Source organism: Manacus candei, unplaced genomic scaffold, assembly GCF_025592945.1.
Source record: "Manacus candei isolate 608988 ecotype Guabito, Panama unplaced genomic scaffold, ASM2559294v1 h1tg000018l, whole genome shotgun sequence".
Taxonomy (NCBI): domain Eukaryota; kingdom Metazoa; phylum Chordata; class Aves; order Passeriformes; family Pipridae; genus Manacus; species Manacus candei.
In genome coordinates, this window is record NW_026138066.1 from 6,947,244 (window position 1) to 6,966,704 (window position 19,461).

Here is a 19,461-nt window from a genome sequence, read left to right on the forward strand (position 1 = left end):
GTGAATGCCTGCTCATGATGTCCCTGTTTTCTTGTGCCCTACCCAAGATAGCCTTGGTCACTTTGAAGAGGTGGCTGGAGGTCCTGCTCATTCCATGAAACTAATAGCTACATGTGTGCTACACACAAAGAGCCCCTCGGCACTTGTAGAGGTCCACAGGTGCCCCCAGGACATGTCATCAGCCGGACTGATGCAGCTGGATCGATTCTGAAACCAGGACTGGTGATTCTTCTCTTTCCCCTCTCTCTTTTTTCTTTCTCTTTCCCCTCTCTCTTTTTTCTTTCTCTTTCCCCTCTCTCTTTTTTCTTTCTCTTTCCCCTCTCTCTTTTTTCTTTCTCTTTCCCCTCTCTCTTTTTTCTTTCTCTTTCCCCTCTCTCTTTTTTCTTTCTCTTTCCCCTCTCTCTTTTTTCTTTCTCTTTCCCCTCTCTCTTTTTTCTTTCTCTTTCCCCTCTCTCTTTTTTCTTTCTCTTTCCCCTCTCTCTTTTTTCTTTCTCTTTCCCCTCTCTCTTTTTTCTTTCTCTTTCCCCTCTCTCTTTTTTCTTTCTCTTTTCCTTTCTTTCTCTCTTTTCTTTCTCTTTCCCCTCTCTCTTTTTTCTTTCTCTTTTCCTCTCTTTCTCTCTCTTTTCTTTCTCTTTCCCCTCTCTCTCTTTTCTTTCTCTCTCCTTCTCTCTCTTTTCTTTCTCTCTCCTTCTCTCTCTTTTCTTTCTCTTTTCCTCTCCTTCTCTCTCTTTTCTTTCTCTTTTCCTCTCCTTCTCTCTCTTTTCTTTCTCTTTTCCTCTCCTTCTCTCTCTTTTCTTTCTCTTTTCCTCTCCTTCTCTCTCTTTTCTTTCTCTTTTCCTCTCCTTCTCTCTCTTTTCTTTCTCTTTTCCTCTCCTTCTCTCTCTTTTCTTTCTCTTTTCCTCTCCTTCTCTCTCTTTTCTTTCTCTTTTCCTCTCCTTCTCTCTCTTTTCTTTCTCTTTTCCTCTCCTTCTCTCTCTTTTCTTTCTCTTTTCCTCTCCTTCTCTCTCTTTTCTTTCTCTTTTCCTCTCCTTCTCTCTCTTTTCTTTCTCTTTTCCTCTCCTTCTCTCTCTTTTCTTTCTCTTTTCCTCTCCTTCTCTCTCTTTTCTTTCTCTTTTCCTCTCCTTCTCTCTCTTTTCTTTCTCTTTTCCTCTCTTTCTCTCTCTTTTCTTTCTTTTTCTCTCTTTTTCTTTTCTTTGCCTCTCTTTCTTTTCTTTCTCTCTTTTTCTCTTTCTTTTCTTTCTCTTTTTCTCTCTTTCTTTCCTTTCTCTCTTTTTCTCTTTCTTTCTTTTCTTTCTCTTTCTCTTTTTCTCTCTCTTTCTTTTCTTTCTCTTTTTCTCTCTCCCTCTCTTTCTCTGTCTCTTTCTTTTTCTCTCTCTTTCTATTCCTTCTTTTTCCTTCCTTCCTTCTTCTTTCACTCTCCCCCCTCTTTTAATTCATCTCTTCTCTCTTCCTTTCCCTCTTACCCTTTTATCCAAAACCCACTGCCGTGTGCTTATATAGTAGGTCAGGGGACTAACGTACTGATTTCCATTCCAAGTGTGTAATTTAATAATAAAACCTTCCGGTTGCTTGCGGGCCCTCCGGCTCTTGCCGTTCCTTTCCGCCGCGAGCACTTATGAACCTCGGGCATTCCCTTCCCCTTCAGGGTGGGTCGTCACAGGCACATCGCTGCGACGCACCTGCAGCGGGTGCCCGGCCAGAGGAGCCGAGCCGGGTTCCTGCCGCAGCGCTGCTCCCGCCCCCACACCGCCAGCCGCCGCTTCCCCAGCCGCCGGTGGCCGTGTTCCCGCGGAAAGCGCCCGCAAACGCCACCGCTCCGCTGCGGCGGGCAGCGCTCCCTCACGGCGCTCCCGCGGGCTGCAGGAGGGCAGAGGCAGGAGCGGCGCCCCAGGCGCCTCCCGCCGCGGCCTCGCGCACCGCCTCCCTGCCTCCCTGCCTGCCCCCCGCTCCCGCCCCCTCGCGCGCGCGCCGGGGAAAACGTTGCGCAGGTTCTAAAGCGGCGGCGGGGGCGCGGCCGCGCGCGAGGGGGCGTGTGAGGGGGAGCGGTGGGGAACGGCCGCCGCCACAGACACAGCCGCAGGCACAGCCCGCCGCCGTCCCTCCCGCCGCATGGAGCTGTCGGCCATCGGGGAGCAGGTGTTCGCGGTGGAGAGCATCCGCAAGAAGCGCGTGCGGAAGGTGGGCAGCGGTGGGGCGGGGCGGGGGGAGCGCACCGGGACATCCCCCCCGCCCCTCCCGCCGCGCACCGGGAGGGGGGCGTGGTGGGCGCGCGCGCGGCCGCCCGGTCCTCGTCCCTGTCCCTGTCCCTGTCCCTGTGCCCGTCACGTCCCCCCACGCGCCGCGGGGGCACCGGCACCTGCCCGGGGCCGGCGAGCGGGGACACGTGTGTTGGCTCGGGGGTCTCAGGGGCAGAGGGGGAGCTGTCGGTGCGGGGGGGTTCAGCCTCTGCAGGACGAGCGCTGGTGACACCAGACGGAACAGCCCAAACCGGAGAGCGTTTGGGAAGGCTCCCGTGACTCCGTTTCCCCGGCCCTGGAAGCCCTCCGGGCCCCGCAGGGTGTTGCAAGGATTAACCTGCAGCGTGTAGAGGTCCTCCGGTGGAAAGTTCCTTATAGGGCAGTGTTTTCCAGTCTTGGGAGGCTGATGAACGAACCCCCCCATGAGGAAAACGAAACCGGTTCTTTGGCTGAAGTACCCGAGCGCTTTCCTTGCTGTGCTCTCCTGTAAAGGTGTCTGCGGCTGCAGCGGTGCCTCTTGGAGAGTGGTCGTCCTACACCACGGAGGCCTGTGCCGTGCTTTGGAAAGTGCTTAACAAACCCCTCAGCGTAACATTAAACATTTTGACAGTTGTACACATTGCTCACTGAGCCCTTGAGCACGGTTTCCAATCACTGCAGGTTTTTTTTGCTTTTTGTTTTTAAATCTTGTACTTGGAGTGAGCAAGTAAAAGGATAGCTCTGAACTTCAGCTGTGAGCTCAAAAAGATGAGTTCCTGCGATGGATGGAACAGGGTTTAAGTAAAGCATGTAGCAAATGGAAAGGAACATGTCAGAGATGCTTCATAGGTTCTGAAGCACTGTGTTTCTTCTTTCTGCTTAGAAAAAATATTCATCTGACACTTGCTTCTGGCATACATCTGCCTCTTGCATTTATGCGTGCTGACTTCTTGTAGGGTTGTCTGTAAATGTGGGAAAGGTTCAGTATTACTTTCTGGTTGACTTTTAGTGTTCTGCCTGCAAGACTTCTGCAAAGCTGTGCTCCAAGCTGATGGGAGTGCAAGCATGCTTAAACACCACTGCATTCTAGGGAAAAAAGTATAGCAAGTGTAGTTGCATGAGGAAGCGTCTTTGTTTTGAAAATAAAGTGATGGGAAACGAGCTTTTTGGTTGCGGAGTTTAGTCCCATTGATTGGTTGCATTTCATACGGATCTGTTTTCTTCTTCCTTTTTCCACCCTCAGGGGAAAGTAGAATACCTGGTGAAGTGGAAAGGATGGCCCCCAAAGTAAGTTGTGTTTACTTGTCTTTTTTGACTTTAATATTCGGTAATAGCTTACACTGTGTCTCTGCAATTGAGCATCTCATTCATGATGGGTAATCGCTTGTGCCTCATTTCAACAACAATAAACAGAACCAAAGAGCCACAAACCAAACCCAAATCTGTTTGTGAATTGGCAGCTAAGGAATACAAACTGCCTGCCAGTCTATTCAGACTGGTTTTTGCCACCACTGAAATATTTCATTGAGATGCTTTCTAGATACAAATGTTTTTAAATTCATTATGAGTTCAACAAAGAACCCAGATTCTTCTGAACTTGGAATGACTCCTTCTTTTCTGAGTCAGCACCAAGAGGACCCTACTTTATTTTTAGAGCTGTCTGAAGTCTTTTAAAATAGAATACATGTTGATGGTCTTGTCTGGTTGTCCTACTGCTTTCCTTCTGCAGTTCACCAACAGAAAGGGGCCATGTTTCGGATTTATTGATTGTAGCCAAGTGCAGGTGATCTTTGCCTCTTGAACATTACCGCCATGCCTTCATTTCCTTGTCCGAAACCTTCTGTTTTTATGAGTGCCTTTTCTGCTTTTACTTTGGTTGCTACATTGCAAAAAGGGGAAAAAAAAGAGGCATTTTTTTTCAGCATTGCTGTGCACTGTTTACAGATACTTCTCTTATTCAAATGCAGCTGCCTCTGAAGAAGAGTGATTGGTCTGTGCTTAAACAGTCTATAAAATGCTTTGAGATTAGAAAGATTAGGTAACTGGAGAATATTACTATGTCAGCTAGCAGCCTAGTAGAAAAGCCTCCTGACCAACCCATATGGGGCCCTGTTTTTGCTTTTCTGTTTGTGATTGTGTGTGTACATACACAACGTGGGTGGGTTCAACAGCGTTACACATGCAGTTGCTCTGTGTGTTGCTAAGCAAAGGGGGCCGCTTGTTACGGTTTGGCCTCACAGCTGCAAAGCGGGGCCCACTAGGATGGTTCTGACAGATTGTACCTGGTGTCCAAGAAGCTGAAATGTGTTCCTACATGCCTAATCCTTGTGCCTAATCTTTATGCTTATAGGGCATATGTAAATACAAGCAACTTCCCCTATCTGGTGGTGGTGGTGGGAGAGGGGACTTTATTCTTGACTGTAAGTCCTGCTGTTGAAGTAACCTTGTGCACTTGTTGAGCACCAGCTGCCATGTAGTGCGGGCCACTTCTTGGACTGCTTCAGCCTTAAGGAGCCAAGTCTTATTTAATCGGTGATAGAGGGTGGGACATGTATTTGGAGCCTGTGAGGCCCCATCTGCTTCTGGCCAGAATACTGGTGTTTATCCCACTCGCCTTTGAACAAACGCATTGAGGTCCTTCTCCTGTAAAGTCCCTTGTCAAGAAGGTGAGCTGAGGCATGGCACAATGTTTCCTTGGACAGAGCAGCCTTTATTCTTAACTGCTGCCTTTCCTTGTCCTGCACCTTGGAACTCTGGGGGAGACAGAAACTCTTCTGGGAATTTAAAGCACAGCTCCTCAGGGAGCAAGGTGATGTCAGGGTTCCCTACTTTTGATGCTGTGACATGTCCAAGCACCTTTGCTCTTCTCCCAAACTCCAAATGTGAAGAGCATTTTAACTATTTACTCAATGGTTTGAGTTATTAACACTAAGATTCTCAGAGCACTGAAGTCACTTTCATCCCACTAGCAGTCTCTGTTCCTTGTTTCTGCATTTACATATGCCCAGGATAGCATGCAGCACCACAGGCTGTTTGCATCTTTTTGTCTGTTTGCTCATCCCATGTCCTGTTTCTCTTCATTCCCTTCCCCAACCTTGTTGCATTGCTCTTTGTAATCTCTGTACCTATTATCCCACTGGAAGCATCATAGAAGGAAATAAGGATAGGTCGGTAGTTTACTGCTTTCACGTGTAATTCATATTTCACTTTTCCCCCCTCTTTTTAATAAAAAATTCTTGTTCATGCCCTGCACCTCAGATTTCTGGATTGCACTGCTGGAGTGAGGGAATGGAGGAGTGACAACCTGATTCTAGCTACAAGCTTGTTTACAACTTGTCTTGGAGTTAAGAGGGGAGGGGGAAGAGGAGGAGTAGAAGGAGGGGGAAGGAAGATCATATGATCTATGTTTTCCAGAGTGCCTGCTCTCTGCAGTTTGCTGCAGCCTGGGCTGTGTGTACCCATATATAAAGCTCTGTGTGCGCGCGCGCGTGGCAAATTCAACCATGTTTTTTTTAAATGCAGTGTTTTGCTACTGCAGCGAAACCAGAATCTGAACTGCGGAGAAAACGGCAACACCCACCAGGGGTTTTTTATAAGCAAATCCCCTTTCTCCTGCCTGTGAAAAGCAATCTGATGACTTTTTTCCTCTCTCGTGGTGTTATTTTTCTTAAATTTGTAGGATGAGTGCCAGAATCCGTGCAGCTGGGAGGAAACCTTCCTCTTTTCAAACATCATCCTGGCTTTGACAGCTCACAGTCAGGTTGCTGCAGGAGGCATGAGCAAAGGAGGGAGGGAGAGAGAGATCAGCTGGTTATGAAGACATGTCTGCTCTTAACTCTCTGATGTACAGTGCACCTTGGAATATCTGAATTTCATATTTTTGTTTCTCCCTTTTGTAAAAGAATTGTATTTTCATTTCTAGACCCGTTCTCCAGGAATGTTCCTGTTTTTCAGTCCCTTTCTTCTCTCTAATAGAGAGATGAAAGGGAAAAACATTCCTAAACCACCTCCCCCGTGTACATATAGGCATGTATCATGTGCTCTCATGCGCAGCCTGTGCTTCATCCAGAAATGTAAACATCCTGAAATGCTTTCTCGCTTTTAAAGGCACTGATACAAATGCACCTTTGCACACCTGGAAGTGACTCTTTTCCGGTCCTCCTTCCTGGGGTCTGGAAGGGGCTTTACCTCCAGGCCTGGACCTCACATTCCAGGAAAATTAGTGTTCTGAGGCATTTTGAGTTTCGGACTTGCCTTTTTGCCTTAGAGTTTGTACAGTAGAGACATGCCGCCCATCTTTTCTGTGCAAGCATGACCTCTGAGAAGCAAACATGCCACAGGGACCACCTTGTGATCCTTTCGGCTTCCACAGTGGGAATTTTTGGCTGCCTCTCCCTGGTGTTAAGTGCAAGTGTGCTCTTTGGCGACCAGTTTTGGAGTTGCCTGCTGGATGGGGTTCAGTCCTTTCCTGAGATCTGGCTCTTGTCACAGCTGTCTGGCTATGAAGGACGGAGCTGGGGCAGTGAGTGATGCTGTTCACAGCTCCTGTCAGAGCATGAAGCCTGTTTGGAGCAGTGCTGGTGGCCCTGCCCGCAGTGCAGATGGTTCCTTCTGCGCCGGTACAAAGTACCGATGAGCTCTGTTCCGTAGGAACAACCCACAGGGGGAGCCAAGCTGGAGGAGGAGGCATTGGCAAGTGGCCATCAGCTTGCCCCAGAGCCCAGGTCTGAACATGTTTGGTTGAACGCCATCAGTGGAGAAAAATTAAACTCTTAAATGAATACTTTCGGCTTCAGTGATTAGAGGTAATTAATAATGCAGGTGAGAAAGCGTACTTACTCTTTGAGCACTCTAAATTAAGAGAGACCTATTTTTCAGAAAGCAGTATCAGATCACGTCTCATTGTTCTATGGGGTTTTTGGATTTGAGGGAATGCTGCAGATGAAACCTTCTTTAGGCATGGACTTAAAATCAGTTTGCGAGTGTCTGCACAGGCTTTGCGAACAGTGTAGAGGGGGCCCTGGGGAGGAAAGTCTTCCCTGTTTTCCTACAAAGAGCTGTTTGATGGTTGGCCCTGCCTGTTTTGGGAAGGGGAGGTGGTGTCTGTGGGAAGTTGGGGAGGGAATGGCTGAGATTCCTCAGAGCTCTCGCAATGTTGTGGCAGGCCCCACCGACCCTGGTGAAGACAGTATCCAGGGCTGCAGCACACTGGTAGCAGGCCTGCGGAGAGAATGTTTCATTTAAGTATTGTTTACTTTTTATTCCTTATGTTTTTCTTCAGATACAGCACATGGGAGCCAGAGGATCATATCTTGGACCCTCGCCTGGTAGTGGCTTATGAAGAAAAGTAAGGCCGTGTGTTCTTTCTTTCCCTGAACACAGGAAAAGAAATACCGTCTATTTCATTATATGCATAAAGTGCCCTGTTGTCCCTACGTAAGTCAAAGATGAGATGTATAGCAATGAATCCTGCTTGATTTCAACCCTGCTGTTGGTTGAAACAGACAAGACAAGGTTAAAGCAGCTTTGATTGGCACTGTTCAGGAAATGAGGCAAAGAACTGGCAGCATTGAGCCAAAGAACCATCAGTCTCAGGTTTTAATCAGGTTCAGAGCTGGACTGGAGCGATGTGAGGCAATACGTTTCTCTAACCATCCCTCATCAGCTGTGTCAGAGAAATTCCCCTATTGCAAGGCTTTCACTCCTACAGGAAGAAATTCTGGGATGTTTTCCAAGCCCACCCTGGTCACCATTGGGTTTTAGTGAAGGAAACTGAGGAAGATGTGCTGCAAAAGGTTGAAGTCCTAGCTAGGTTTTATACTGTGATATTTAGTATTTAGTTTGATTTGTGTTCCTCTTTCACAGGGAGGAGAGAGACCGTGCATCAGGGTACAGGAAAAGAGGCCCCAAACCAAAGCGCCTCCTACTGCAGGTAGCCTCTTGCTCTTCTGTGTGTTCCTAACTCTTAGCTGCTGTGCTGCTTCTCTGCTGTCAGGGATGTGGGAACTGTCTGTTTGCTGTTGCATGGACAGAATTGGAGGTAACAAGCAAACACACCACCATGAAATCAGTGGTTAGGCAGATAATTTTAACCTGTTAGCTGAAGAGCTAGCTAATTTATCTTTAAAAAAGCCAAACAAAATAAAACAACAGCTCTTGCTCTCTGAACTGGAATTTTATAAAGTAAGGGCCCGAGCGATTGCAGGTTACCTGGTTTGTATGTTCTTTTAATTTTATGCTGAGCTTGAACTTTCCATCAAGTCAAAGATAGCCACTGTTTGGAAGCAGAGTTTCAGCATGTTCCCAAGCAAAGCAGCCAGTCCTGGGAAGCCTATATTAGGAAGAACTTAGATGGCAGTTGAAGAGGTGAGAGAAATGGTGTTGTAGAAGCAGCATACCTTAGAAGCAGCTCATCTAGATGTTCAGGGGCTGGAGCAGGGTGGAGCCCTGCCTGTGTGATCAGATGTCCGCTCTGACCCTTTCTGTGCTGATGTCTTGGCAGCGGCTGTATGGCATGGACTTGAGGAGTGCCCATAAGGGAAAGGAGAAGCTCTGTTTCTCTCTTGCACGGAGATTTGGAGGAGGAGACAGTAGCCTGCCAGGGGCCAAGACAGGGCAGGCAGAGTTCCCAGAGAAGACTGGGGGAGCAGTCCTGCCATTCTCTCTCCGGAAGCAACGCAAAAACCAGAAGTACCTGCGACTGTCCAGGAAGAAGTTCCCCCGCATGGCGAGCCTGGAGAACCGAAACTGCAGGCATGAGTTTTTCCTGAATGATGCAGTGGGCCTAGAGGCCAGGCAGGGCCCTGAGGACTGGGAGGCCATGCAGCACACCAGCAAAGAAGGTAAGGCCAGACACCCCTTGGCTGTGAAGTTCTGGAGCATGTGAAGGATAGTCTGTGTTCTTTCTCCTCGGTTACCTCCTCCTGGGATTGTGCTTTAGGTCAGGTTCTCAGAGAGGCTCTCACTGGCTCATATTATGACCCTCTTGTTTGCAAGGTTTCTTTCTTGTTTGAAGAGCACAGATTAATCTGGGTTTTTTCGATGCTGTTGCCTCTGTAGTTCTACATCCATGATACCCCTCCCAGTGTTAGAAAACATGCAGAAGATACTGCAAATTTTTCCCCTCTTACAGTTTCCTCCCAGCAGAGGTGACACAGAGGTGTGATAGTGATGAACTCTGCCTCTGTCCACATATCCACACGTGCTCAACCTGCTGCTTGGCTCGAAGGAGCTTGGCTGGTAGTGAACAAGTTGGGACACCAGAACTCCTCTCATAGTGGTGGTCTGAGAAGCATACAGAAATGCCACTAGGAACCCACAGTGCACTCCCCTGCCCCCTCCTTCCCTTTCCTCTCCACACCCCTCTATAGTCTCTTGCTGTAGGGCTATGTGAGGGGGGGATGAGAGAGATGAAGTGAGGATGGTAACTCCTGCCTGATCCCACTGAGTAGGCAGCATGAGTGTGGGCACAGGAGATGTCCAAGCACATTTGGCATTTTGGGGAGGGATACCAGCATCTTGTGCAGGAGGGCTGTGGGATGTGTGTGTTGCTCTCAGTTACCAGGGAAACTCTATCCTTGCGTTATTAGAGCTTCTGAAGGCGTAGCTTTCCTGAGGAGTGGAAAAACGGGGCTTATGCTGCTTGTAGTAGCTGAGGGAATCCTGTTACTCCTTGCTAGGAGTAGCTGTTAGCCAGGCTGGATTAGGCAAGATTTTAGGGAGAGGGCTGTGTTCTGGGAATCAAAGCTATTCCTTCCTTTCTGAGAGGGACTGGAACAGTGCCCAGAATCCAGGGAGGCAGCAATGGGAGTAGCACAGAGGAGCCCAGTGTTACATCCTGGCAGTGGACAAGTGTGTGGGGCTGTTCTCTCCTAGAAGCGTGGGGCTCTAAAGCACTTTGGGATCATAAGAGTGAGTGGCACTACAGAATTGTAAAACTGTTTTTGTTCTCCCCTTGACATATGGTCTGCACTTATTGTTAGGGGGGATTATTGTTATTGTTCTGAGGTGAAAGTAGGCACCCCAGGTGCTTGAGACAGAAGCCAGGAAATATACTCTTAAGGGAACTTGTTCTTTACCCAGGTTGGGATCACAAGGGATATAGTACAGGTAGAATGACAGGGAGAGGATGTGTTTTCCTTCCCCTTTCTCTGTTCATGTGGCAGTCTCTGGAGGCTGGGGGGAAGTGGGGCTTTAGGTGGCAGAGGACTGATAATTATTCATAGAGTGAGAAAGTGCAAGAGTGCTCGGGTTTCCTGTATGGAGCTGTCTGGAAGCAAAGGAAGGCTATGAGAAAGGGAGATCAGCCTTTCCACAGAGCACTACTGGCAGATTTTTGAGAGAATCACACCCAGGCTGCGTTGCAGGTGCACTATGAAGGCAGACCCTCCATTTTGGATCCCTTTGGCTCCTATACGAGTTTCTGAAGAGTGTGTGTTAGAGTGTTTGATTTTTGACTTTTCAGCAGGGTAGGGCATTTAGAAACAGGTGAGCTCACAGCAGGATGAGTGTGCTTTGGTGACACAAAACCAATTAGGGGTTGAGATGGGGTGAGAGGTATCAGGGAATTGTGGATGGTTAGATGAGCTGAGTGGTTTTGCAGGTCTTTTGACCTCTCTGTGGCTGCTGTGATGCCGCTGTGTGTCTGGACACATTTGCTGCTCTTTCCTTTTCCCATTATGTCCTGCCATGATCCTCCCATTTTCCCTTAGCCTCTGAGGAGAGGGCTTGCACGTGCTCTTTCTTGCTTTGTAACGTGCAGACTCAGGCTGATTTCACCTACTGTTTGTCAGAAAGGAGACCGTTTTTCCATCCTTCCCTTCCCTCTCTGCTTCCTCCCTCCTTCTCCCTCACCTTCCTCTCACTAACATGCTCTTATCTGCCTTTCCTTCTGCAGCAGATGTGGATGCCAGTCTCCCTTGGATCCCCACTGTGCCCCCCAGTGAAGTGACAGTGACAGACATCACGGCAAACTCCATTACCGTCACTTTCAGAGAAGCACAAGTGGCTGAGGGCTTCTTTCGAGACCGGAGTGCACAGTTCTGAATCTCTGTTTGCAGTGCTCCCCAAAAACAGTGCTTTTAGGGTGGGGCTAGGGAAGGGTTATGTTATCCCTTAAGAGAAAAAAAATATCCAAAATGTCTCCTCTTAAAATGTTTACAGAGACTTTTTTTTTCTCCTTTTCCCCCTTTCAGATACGCAAAAAAGGGCAGTGTAGGGGGTGTGTGTTTGTCATTGCTTTGTCCAGCTGAAAAACTGACAGCCCTTTCCCTGGCAAAGACTCCCCTCCTTGATGTGAAAGCAGCAAGCCGAACAATTCGCCTTTTATCCTGTCAAGTGGCGGCAGCTGCATTTGTGGGGAGAGGGCATGTGGAGGTGGAAAGAGAGCTGGATCTCTAGCCTGCTGCCTTGTTCTGCAATTGATATCCCTTGGATAAAGATACATCTCTGTGCGTTGCTCTTCCCACCTTCCTCCTCCCTCTCTTCCTGCAGCAGTGAGACGCAATGGATCCTACCTGTGTAGATAACTCCAGCCTGTTAAGACTTTCTCTCCAGTGCTGTTTTCCCTGTGGCCTGCTGTCAGGACTTCAGAATCCTATTTGCCTGTCTGTGGTAAGTCAGTCTTTGCAGCACGGGTCCGTATAGACAGCAGAGGTTTCTCCCTTTGATTGTTGATCATGCAGAAAGACTGAAATGCATCTCTGAAATCTAAATTGGCAACGCAAATTCAATTTGCCCTCATTAAAAGCTCAGAAACCCAGCACAGTCAAGACATACCATTCTGTATATGCTAAACAGGATTTCCAGGCTCGACTCTGCTGTGTGAGGAATGCGTTATGGAAAGTGGGGTCTTCTTACCCTTTGCCAAATTCAGTATTAATAACAAATGCTGCCCTGAATCTGTGGTAATAAGTTGGTTGAAAACTGACTCCTCTCCCCTGGGAGGAGGGGCTAATAGGACAACTGAAGCATTGCCTGGCACTGCAAAGATATTCAAGAAACTGGCACAGGCCCAGGACACAGGAATTGGGCAGAACTGAGCTAGAAATGGACCTTGATTAGCAGCAAATTCTGGTTTTGGATCCCTTAGAGAGATCCAAGGTAAACAACATGTTTACATGTGAGGAAGACGTATTAGATTTGAAGAGGGGAAAAAAGTTCTTAATTCTTAGCAATGAGAATTCTTGGATTGTACTGCCTGAGTGATATTCTTCCATGACTCCAGTCTCCTCACAGTATCTGTGATCCTACTTTGCTGATAGGAACTTCCCCTTGGAAGGCTTAAAAATCTTTGCCAAGGAAAGTGGTCTGCATTTCAATAGACCCTGCCTAATCTTGCACTTAAAAATGCCTTGTGCTGGACTGCCTGTGACACTTTGAGGTTTTTGAAGAATTGCTGTATTTTGAGTTGGTAGTTTAGCATAGCATCTGTTCTTGCACATGCATGTTCTCTTCCATTTTTAAAAGCAAAATTTATTTAAATAACTTAATTTTTTAAATATAGACCTTTTCCTATGGAAAGCAAGAAAAGTAAGCTAGTCTGAAGTGGGAACTGCAGAACAGAGTCTGCAGGGTAACATTGGCTATTGTCGTGATTTCTGTACTCAAATCCTTTGTTTCCTCACCCCACCCCACCTGAAGCATCTCTTATATGCTGTATTTATTCTAAATGAAGTTATGAGCCTTCTGAGCTGTGAGACCACCTGTGGAAATCCTTAGTGTGTTCCTATGAGGGGCTTGGCTGCTGGCCTGCAGAATTTTGGAGCTCTGAGGCTTCTGGTCCTCCAAACATCTACTTTTTGCAAAGTTCTTGGACTGCCCCTGTGGTTTTTATTAAAAGCAGGTTTTATCTCAGATGGGACATGGCAGCTCAGTGTAGATTTAGTATTTGCCCTTCCATCTTAGAGCTGTTTGAGCAAGCCTGTCTTCCACTGCATCACAGCAGTTTCAGGACCTCTGGGAAGGTCTTGAATTATTGGGCTGACCTTTTGTCTCTCAAAAGACATAAGATGGGAGTTTTATTATGGAGAAATTTGAGAGGGTGAAAAGTGGAAGCTGGGGGGGGGAGGAAATTACGAGGTAGGAGGAAGAGTGAGTAGGAAAGAAGCTTGCAGTAGCTAGCAAGGGCAAACTGATGAGGTAAGCATGCAGGCACAGGATGTTTGTTGAACGTGGGTGTCCAGAGTGAGGCTTCTGTGTCTGGAGTTGCACCCTCTTTTGCAGGATGTGGGGTCAGACAGTGTTGTTATCGTCACCCCCCCACACCCACCCTCTTCCCAACAACTGCCAAATGTGCTGAATACCTGCATCTCTTTTCTGTTGTGGCCAGTGGACACAGCACATGGCTGAGTCCACTCCTGTGGGTTGTAGCGGGTCAGGTAGTGATGGTTGCAGAAACGTAATATTTTAGCTTTCTTTAAAAAATATTTTGATCTGCAGCTCACCCTGCTTGATCTTTGTGGCATTTATAGGATCTGGTTTCTCTATTCTAATTCAGCAACTGATGCCATCTCAAGAGTACAAATACACCAAAAAAAAGCTTCCTATTTACTAAGTTCCTGGCTTCTGCTGACATCGGAAGCAATACCAATCCTGCGGCAGGAAAGAGCTTGTCCTAATAAACTAGATTTCCATCTTCTGCTTTTCTTTTCACTCGCCAGCTGACACTTCTCAACGCTTTGTTTTGGCATTTTTCTTTAAACATATTTTCTTCCTCTTACAGTGGGGTTTTCAAAGACCTGTGGTGGTCTTTCAAAGAGGATCCACCCACAGCTTCATATCTTAATCATTTTTTGGATCAGGCTAGCTTGTGTTCTGCTGGTGACTAATCATCTCACTGCACAAAGTGTGGAACAAAGTACCTGGCTGCAGTGCTGCTTTGTGTCAATGAGGAGTTAACTATAATCGAGTTAAGACGCAACAAGCTGCATGTGCGTGGGTTTGGGGGAGGGGGGTGTGAAGAGGAGTTTGTGGTAGGAAACTAAGCAGTTACTTCGTTGGTGTGGACTTTTTTTTTGACATTCATGAATTCTTGTTTATCTTAAAGATCTTTTTGAGAAGATTTTTCTCCTGATCTTTTTAAAAAAACATGGCTCTGTTCCATGTTGTCTGGTGACATATTGTTGTAAATTTCCTTGGTAGAGCTGGTCTTCAGGGAGTTTAAAATTAGCTTTATTCCATCTCTGCAGGTGTAGAGATGTCTGGGGGTTTTAGTAGTGATGGCAAGAGAGGTTGTCTGGGTTTGTCTCTTCTCCCCAATACTGTCCATCTGCCAGTTCAACCCAAAACATGAAAATTGAATTGGGACCTCTTGTACAAACATATCATGAAAATCAGATACTGCGCTCGAAGCTTTGTTAAGCATTCCGTTTGATTAGAAGAGCCAGAATAGCATCCAGCTGAAGCTGAGTTTAATAATTCTATTTGAAGCACAAGCTGAGAATAGAAATGGGCTAACTCTCCCATACCTCGTTTGGCTCCATGGCTGTAAACAAGAAAAGCAAACTTCAGCCAGTGGAAATTACTGAACTGTACACAAGAAGCAACCTTCTCAGAGAAGAACAGTTCTAATAGTCATTCTTAGAACTGTTTCCATGTGAGAATTTACCAGCAGCATTTGGGAAACAGAGGTTTTTATTTCATAGATCTCAAAGTGAACTCACTGTATATATGACAGAACTGAGGGGCTTCATGAGACTGGAAAGCCTTTATTATTAACACTGTGTTTAAAAAAAATACATGGAAAGTGAGGTATATATTCCTCTGTCCTGAATGGTTATAAACTAGATGTTATTGCTCTGATATATAAGTGATGCCTTGGAACAGCAAGTTTTAATGCGTAAATAGTGGCATTAAGTAGCCTCGTAGCTCCTGCATGCTCCATATTGTCTTGCATTTGCTTGGGGGCCCTTCTGCTTGTGAAGTTAGACCAAGGTGATTTTTTTTCTTTCTTTTTTTTTTTTTCCAAGCAAGGCCAGGATATTTTTGTGAGAACACCCAAAAGCAGTTCCATTTGCCAAAATAAGCCCAAATTTGTTCGTGAATTGACTCTTGTTTATGTCAGAGCCTCAGACATAAAGAAGCTTATTGAGAAATGAATGGCTTTTTTTTGTTATTAGTGTTGTGAAACTGTCCGGAATTGTTCCTCTGGTGTTTTGTGACTGAATGTATAAAATTGTTTGTTCACCTCACAGGAGGCCCTTGGCCCCAGTATTGTTTCCTGCTGTACACCAGCTAGTGCTGCTTGATGGTTTCTCTGGAATAGAGAAAGGAGGCCTCACACAGGTCAAAAAATAGGCAGGGTAGCTCATGCAGGACCCTCTGTGGTAGCCGCAACAGAGGCCAGGGTGCGGAAGACAGGGGGGGCTGTCAGCCACATCTGTGTTTTAAGCAAAGCAAAGTCTACCATCACCTCTCCACCCCTTCCTCTCCTCTCTAGCTTTAAGCTTTTTGTCTTCTGAAGTAGGGAAAGTGCAAAAACCTCCTTTTATAAAGCTAGTTGGTATCTACCCATCTTCTCTTCCTCCCTGGCTTACCTGCAGCCTAGGAAGAAGAGGGCAGTGGGCCTTTCTGGGAAGATAGTAGGGCAGCTTCCGGTCAGGGAAGATAGGAATAGAGTTGCTTCGGAGTTGCTCTCACTAGGTGATTGAGGACAGGCCTTTGGGTAAGCTGGTAGTTGAGAGAAAAGGTGTGTTAGAAACAAAGAACTTGTCGTGAAACTGATCCCTTGCATCTGCTGTTGGAGTTCTGCGAGGGCCTTGTGGAGAGGAGGTGATGGTTGCTATGTTTATGTATCTGTCTTCTACCATTTGGGAATGCAAGGGAGATGTGTACATTAACAGCTTGCATAGGGTAACTTCTACATGGGAGTGCATAGCATTGGCACATACAGGTAAAAGGAGCGTGTTGCTTCTGCCATGCCTGTCATAAAGGTTTTCCTGAAGGGTATGATAAACTTGTTTTGAGACAATAGCTTATGATCAAGAGGCTATGTTGTCCTCTGTCTGCTGAACTTACTATCCTCACAGAGGAAGTATGAACCTTCTGGATGTTGAACCACCTGGATTCCACCCAAGCAGGTGGTCAAGATGGGAAGACCTGAAAACAGTGCCCAGACAATTAGAAGGAGAGAAGCAATCACTTAAAATGGAGTTCAGACCCTTCAAATCCTTTCCATGTAACGAGCACTTGCTGTAGTGATGATCCCTTTTTCTCTTCTACCTCTTTCACTCTTAATTGCTTAAAGTACACTGGCTGAACAGGGAGCAGGTAGGAGGTGATCCCTAGTTAACTGATAGTTGTGGAGAGGTGCAGAGCTCAGTTGGAGCACATAAGGGCTGACAGGGAGGGGATGGATTGCTACAAAGTCGGGTTGGAGTAGAAGCTTTGCTGCTGAGGTTGCCTCTGTCTGCTGTGGGCTGCCCTGCAAAGATGGTAGGGGTTCTTCTCTGAGAGTACCAGTCAGATGTTGAAAGGGAGAGCTGCTAAGACTGCTCAGAACCTCTGTCACAGCTTATCTCTTTCCTGGGGTAGTAGAGTTTTGGCTGGGAGGGGGATTTTGGAGGAGGAGGTGGAAAAACCTTTTATTATTATTATTATTGGTTTTTTAACCAGAAAATGTAGTGTCAGCACAAAACAGCTTTTTGCAAATCTGTCAAAATGTTAAGTAGCTTTTTTTTGCTTTTAAATCTGAAGTATGTTTTGAAGCACTTTGGAAATGCAAAGCACTAGGAGTGCTAAGTACTCCTTATCGTCTGTCTAAAAGTGGCATTTGAAAAGCAAAAGATGTATCTGTTTCAGGCTGCGGGCTGCTCCTTATCATTTTTCCAGAGCTGCCACCCAACCCTTTGCCTCCCTACCATGGCTGGAGGGGAGTGTGCTCTGCCATGCCAAGGAACGGAGGGCGCCTTGAGGGAGTGGGGGAGACCTGCTAAGTCCCTCACTCACCTTTGGGGTGCAGGTTGGCTTCCTCCCTCCCCACCTCCTTTGACTGAGGAAAGGGAAAAATGAAGTTGAGTTTCAGTTGGTGTGGTCCTGGTCTGGAACTATGACCATATCTCGCAGCTCCAGAGACATCTTCATAGTTTCCTGTCTGAAAAATTGCACCTTATTAGCTTAATTGAAGAACGGGGAGATGTCTGTCCTTTTGCAGGGAGTGGGGAGAGGAAGGGAGGGTGAACCAGGAGCTGTATTCAGTAGCTGCTGGATTTTTCCAGAGGCCATTTCCTCACCTCATCTCCAACAGAATGGCAACAAAAGAAATAAAATAATTTAGATGAAGCTTTTGTTCTGTGTATCTCAAGAACCTTTTGAGCAGGCTAAGGAGAGTCTCCTTACCTAGCCAGCTCTACAGCATGGGGGGACGACACCCTAGTTCTCTCACTGAGTTTTCAGCACCAACCTTTTCCTTCAGTGTATGCACATCATTCAGACTCTTTAGCACACTGATTTGGTGTGCTCCCTTTCTGTTGGGGGGGGAAGATGGGGGATGACAGGGTCAGTTAGAGGGGAGGGTCCCCGATATTTTTCTTCCTGTCTCTTCAGTTGTTGCTGTTGTTCTGTCAGCACGCTAGAGTATTGGAGTCTTTGCACACAGAAAGCTTCCTTTTTGCACAGAATGAGCTTCTAGCTTTTGTACAGACTAATTGAATGTATTTGGGGAGGGGGGGAAATAGGGAGTAAACCAATTCCAAACAAACCAATCAGAGTATAATGCCTTTTCTGAGCAAGTATGTGCTGTAAAAGGAGATTGTAATAGCAAAGGGAGGGCAAGCTCAAGTATAATTTGACACAAAGTGTGGTTTTATTTTTGTACTGATATGGATAAGAGACTGTACAGCATCTATTTATTTAGATGATTTATGTGGTAAATGTTGCAAACAAAATTATTAAAATATTAAATATGAGAACTGACATTTACCTCTTGGTCTGTTTGTGTGGTCATTTACCTCTCCTTGCTTTAATTCTACAGCTGAATTATTTTCCACCAGTCACTTCTATTGGTATAAACGTGCAGTGCAGCTGGAAAAAGAATGGAAAATGTGCATGCATGCGTGAGAAAGATCAGTAAAAAAGGATCGATGAAGAATGGAGCCTGCAAAAGGCTGTTTCTGACATTACTCATTGCTTTGATTGGAGGAGGTCAGGTTTTTATTAATTTTTAACCCACTGGGTATGTTAGAGCTGTACAGAGGTGACCTGGGACGGTTGGTCTTTTGATGGATTATAATTTGAAGAGGAGAATGCCAATGTCAGGGTGACTGCTGCTCTGGGTTTGGGGAGTTCTCAACATCCTTGCACAAGGCTGTGGTTCCAGGACAGCTCTGCTAGCACCAGGAGAGTGCTGATGTGTCCCATCTCATGTGTTTCTTATGGGAATGGAGAAAGTCTGAGGCAAGGCCTGGGCTGCCAGGCACGCTCCACACTGGTTGCCAGCAGGGAAGCAGCTCTCCTCCATGCCGAAGCCTCTAGTGGGTTGTCCTGCAGGGCTTCCAGGGACCTCTTCAGGAGCACAGCTGCTCCTGGGCAGAGTTTGACCCCTGGTTCACCCCAGGTAATGCAGGGCTTAGCTGAGGAGCCCGTGTACTGGAACTGCTGATACTCCTTGGAGAGAATCCCAAATGTCGGGTTAGTCCACTTCAGTGTCTGACTTGCTCCCTCGAGGAGTGTCCCTCTCCATCCTCTGTGGAGGGGCAGGATAAGCTGTTTATGGAGGTACCTCAGCAAGCGAATGGGGCTGCCCGAGATGCCTTTGATAGGCGTAAGGTGGGGGTGAGCCCTGCACCTGAGCACAGCTGTGATGTCAATCACAAAAACATGCAGAGCAAAAGCAGGGGGGGATGGGGTGCATTTCCTGAGTTGGTCATGGCTCAAGGCAGTGTGATTAGGTCTTGCCCATGTTACCAAAGCACAGTCAGCATGCTTGCTTCGAGCCAGGGCGGCTGGAGCTGAGTGATGGCATTGGAGCAGGACTCCAGCCAGCCACTTACTCTCTGGCAGCAGCAGCAGCGAGCGAGTCAGGTAAAGTTGGAAGAAACTGCAGTGCAGAGTTACGGGAAAGCCTACTCTGGAGGTTGTGCCTTCCTACCCCTGCCAATGCTGCAGAGGGTGGCTGGCAGTAGAAACTCACAACAGCTTGTCCTTTCGCATGCATGTGTTGGTTGGATTAAAGGTTAATCTGAGCAGAACTTCTGTTTTTTAATAATCTGTTGCTATGCCACCCCTCCGATCCGTGCAGTGCAGCTGG

At 46.9% G+C, this 19,461-nt stretch overlaps 1 protein-coding gene across 3 annotated transcripts; it reads left to right on the forward strand.

The window, feature by feature from the left end:
- Nucleotides 1–1,508: 1,508 nt before the first annotated feature.
- CBX7 (chromobox 7) lies at nucleotides 1,509–18,134 on the forward strand. 3 transcript variants are annotated; one of them, XM_051784239.1, is made up of 6 exons: nucleotides 1,961–2,178; nucleotides 3,460–3,503; nucleotides 7,498–7,563; nucleotides 8,082–8,148; nucleotides 8,719–9,058; nucleotides 11,113–18,134. In XM_051784239.1, exons 1-6 carry the CDS (start codon nucleotides 2,110–2,112, stop codon nucleotides 11,259–11,261), a joined length of 735 nt encoding a protein of 244 aa, XP_051640199.1. In that variant the 5' UTR covers nucleotides 1,961–2,109; the 3' UTR covers nucleotides 11,262–18,134. The 3 variants fall into 3 exon arrangements, with proteins under 3 accessions (XP_051640198.1, XP_051640197.1, XP_051640199.1); XM_051784238.1 differs by lacking the exon at nucleotides 3,460–3,503 and having other exon boundaries at nucleotides 1,509–2,178; nucleotides 11,116–18,134; XM_051784237.1 differs by lacking the exon at nucleotides 3,460–3,503 and having other exon boundaries at nucleotides 1,512–2,178.
- The last annotated feature ends 1,327 nt before the right edge of the window (nucleotides 18,135–19,461 follow it).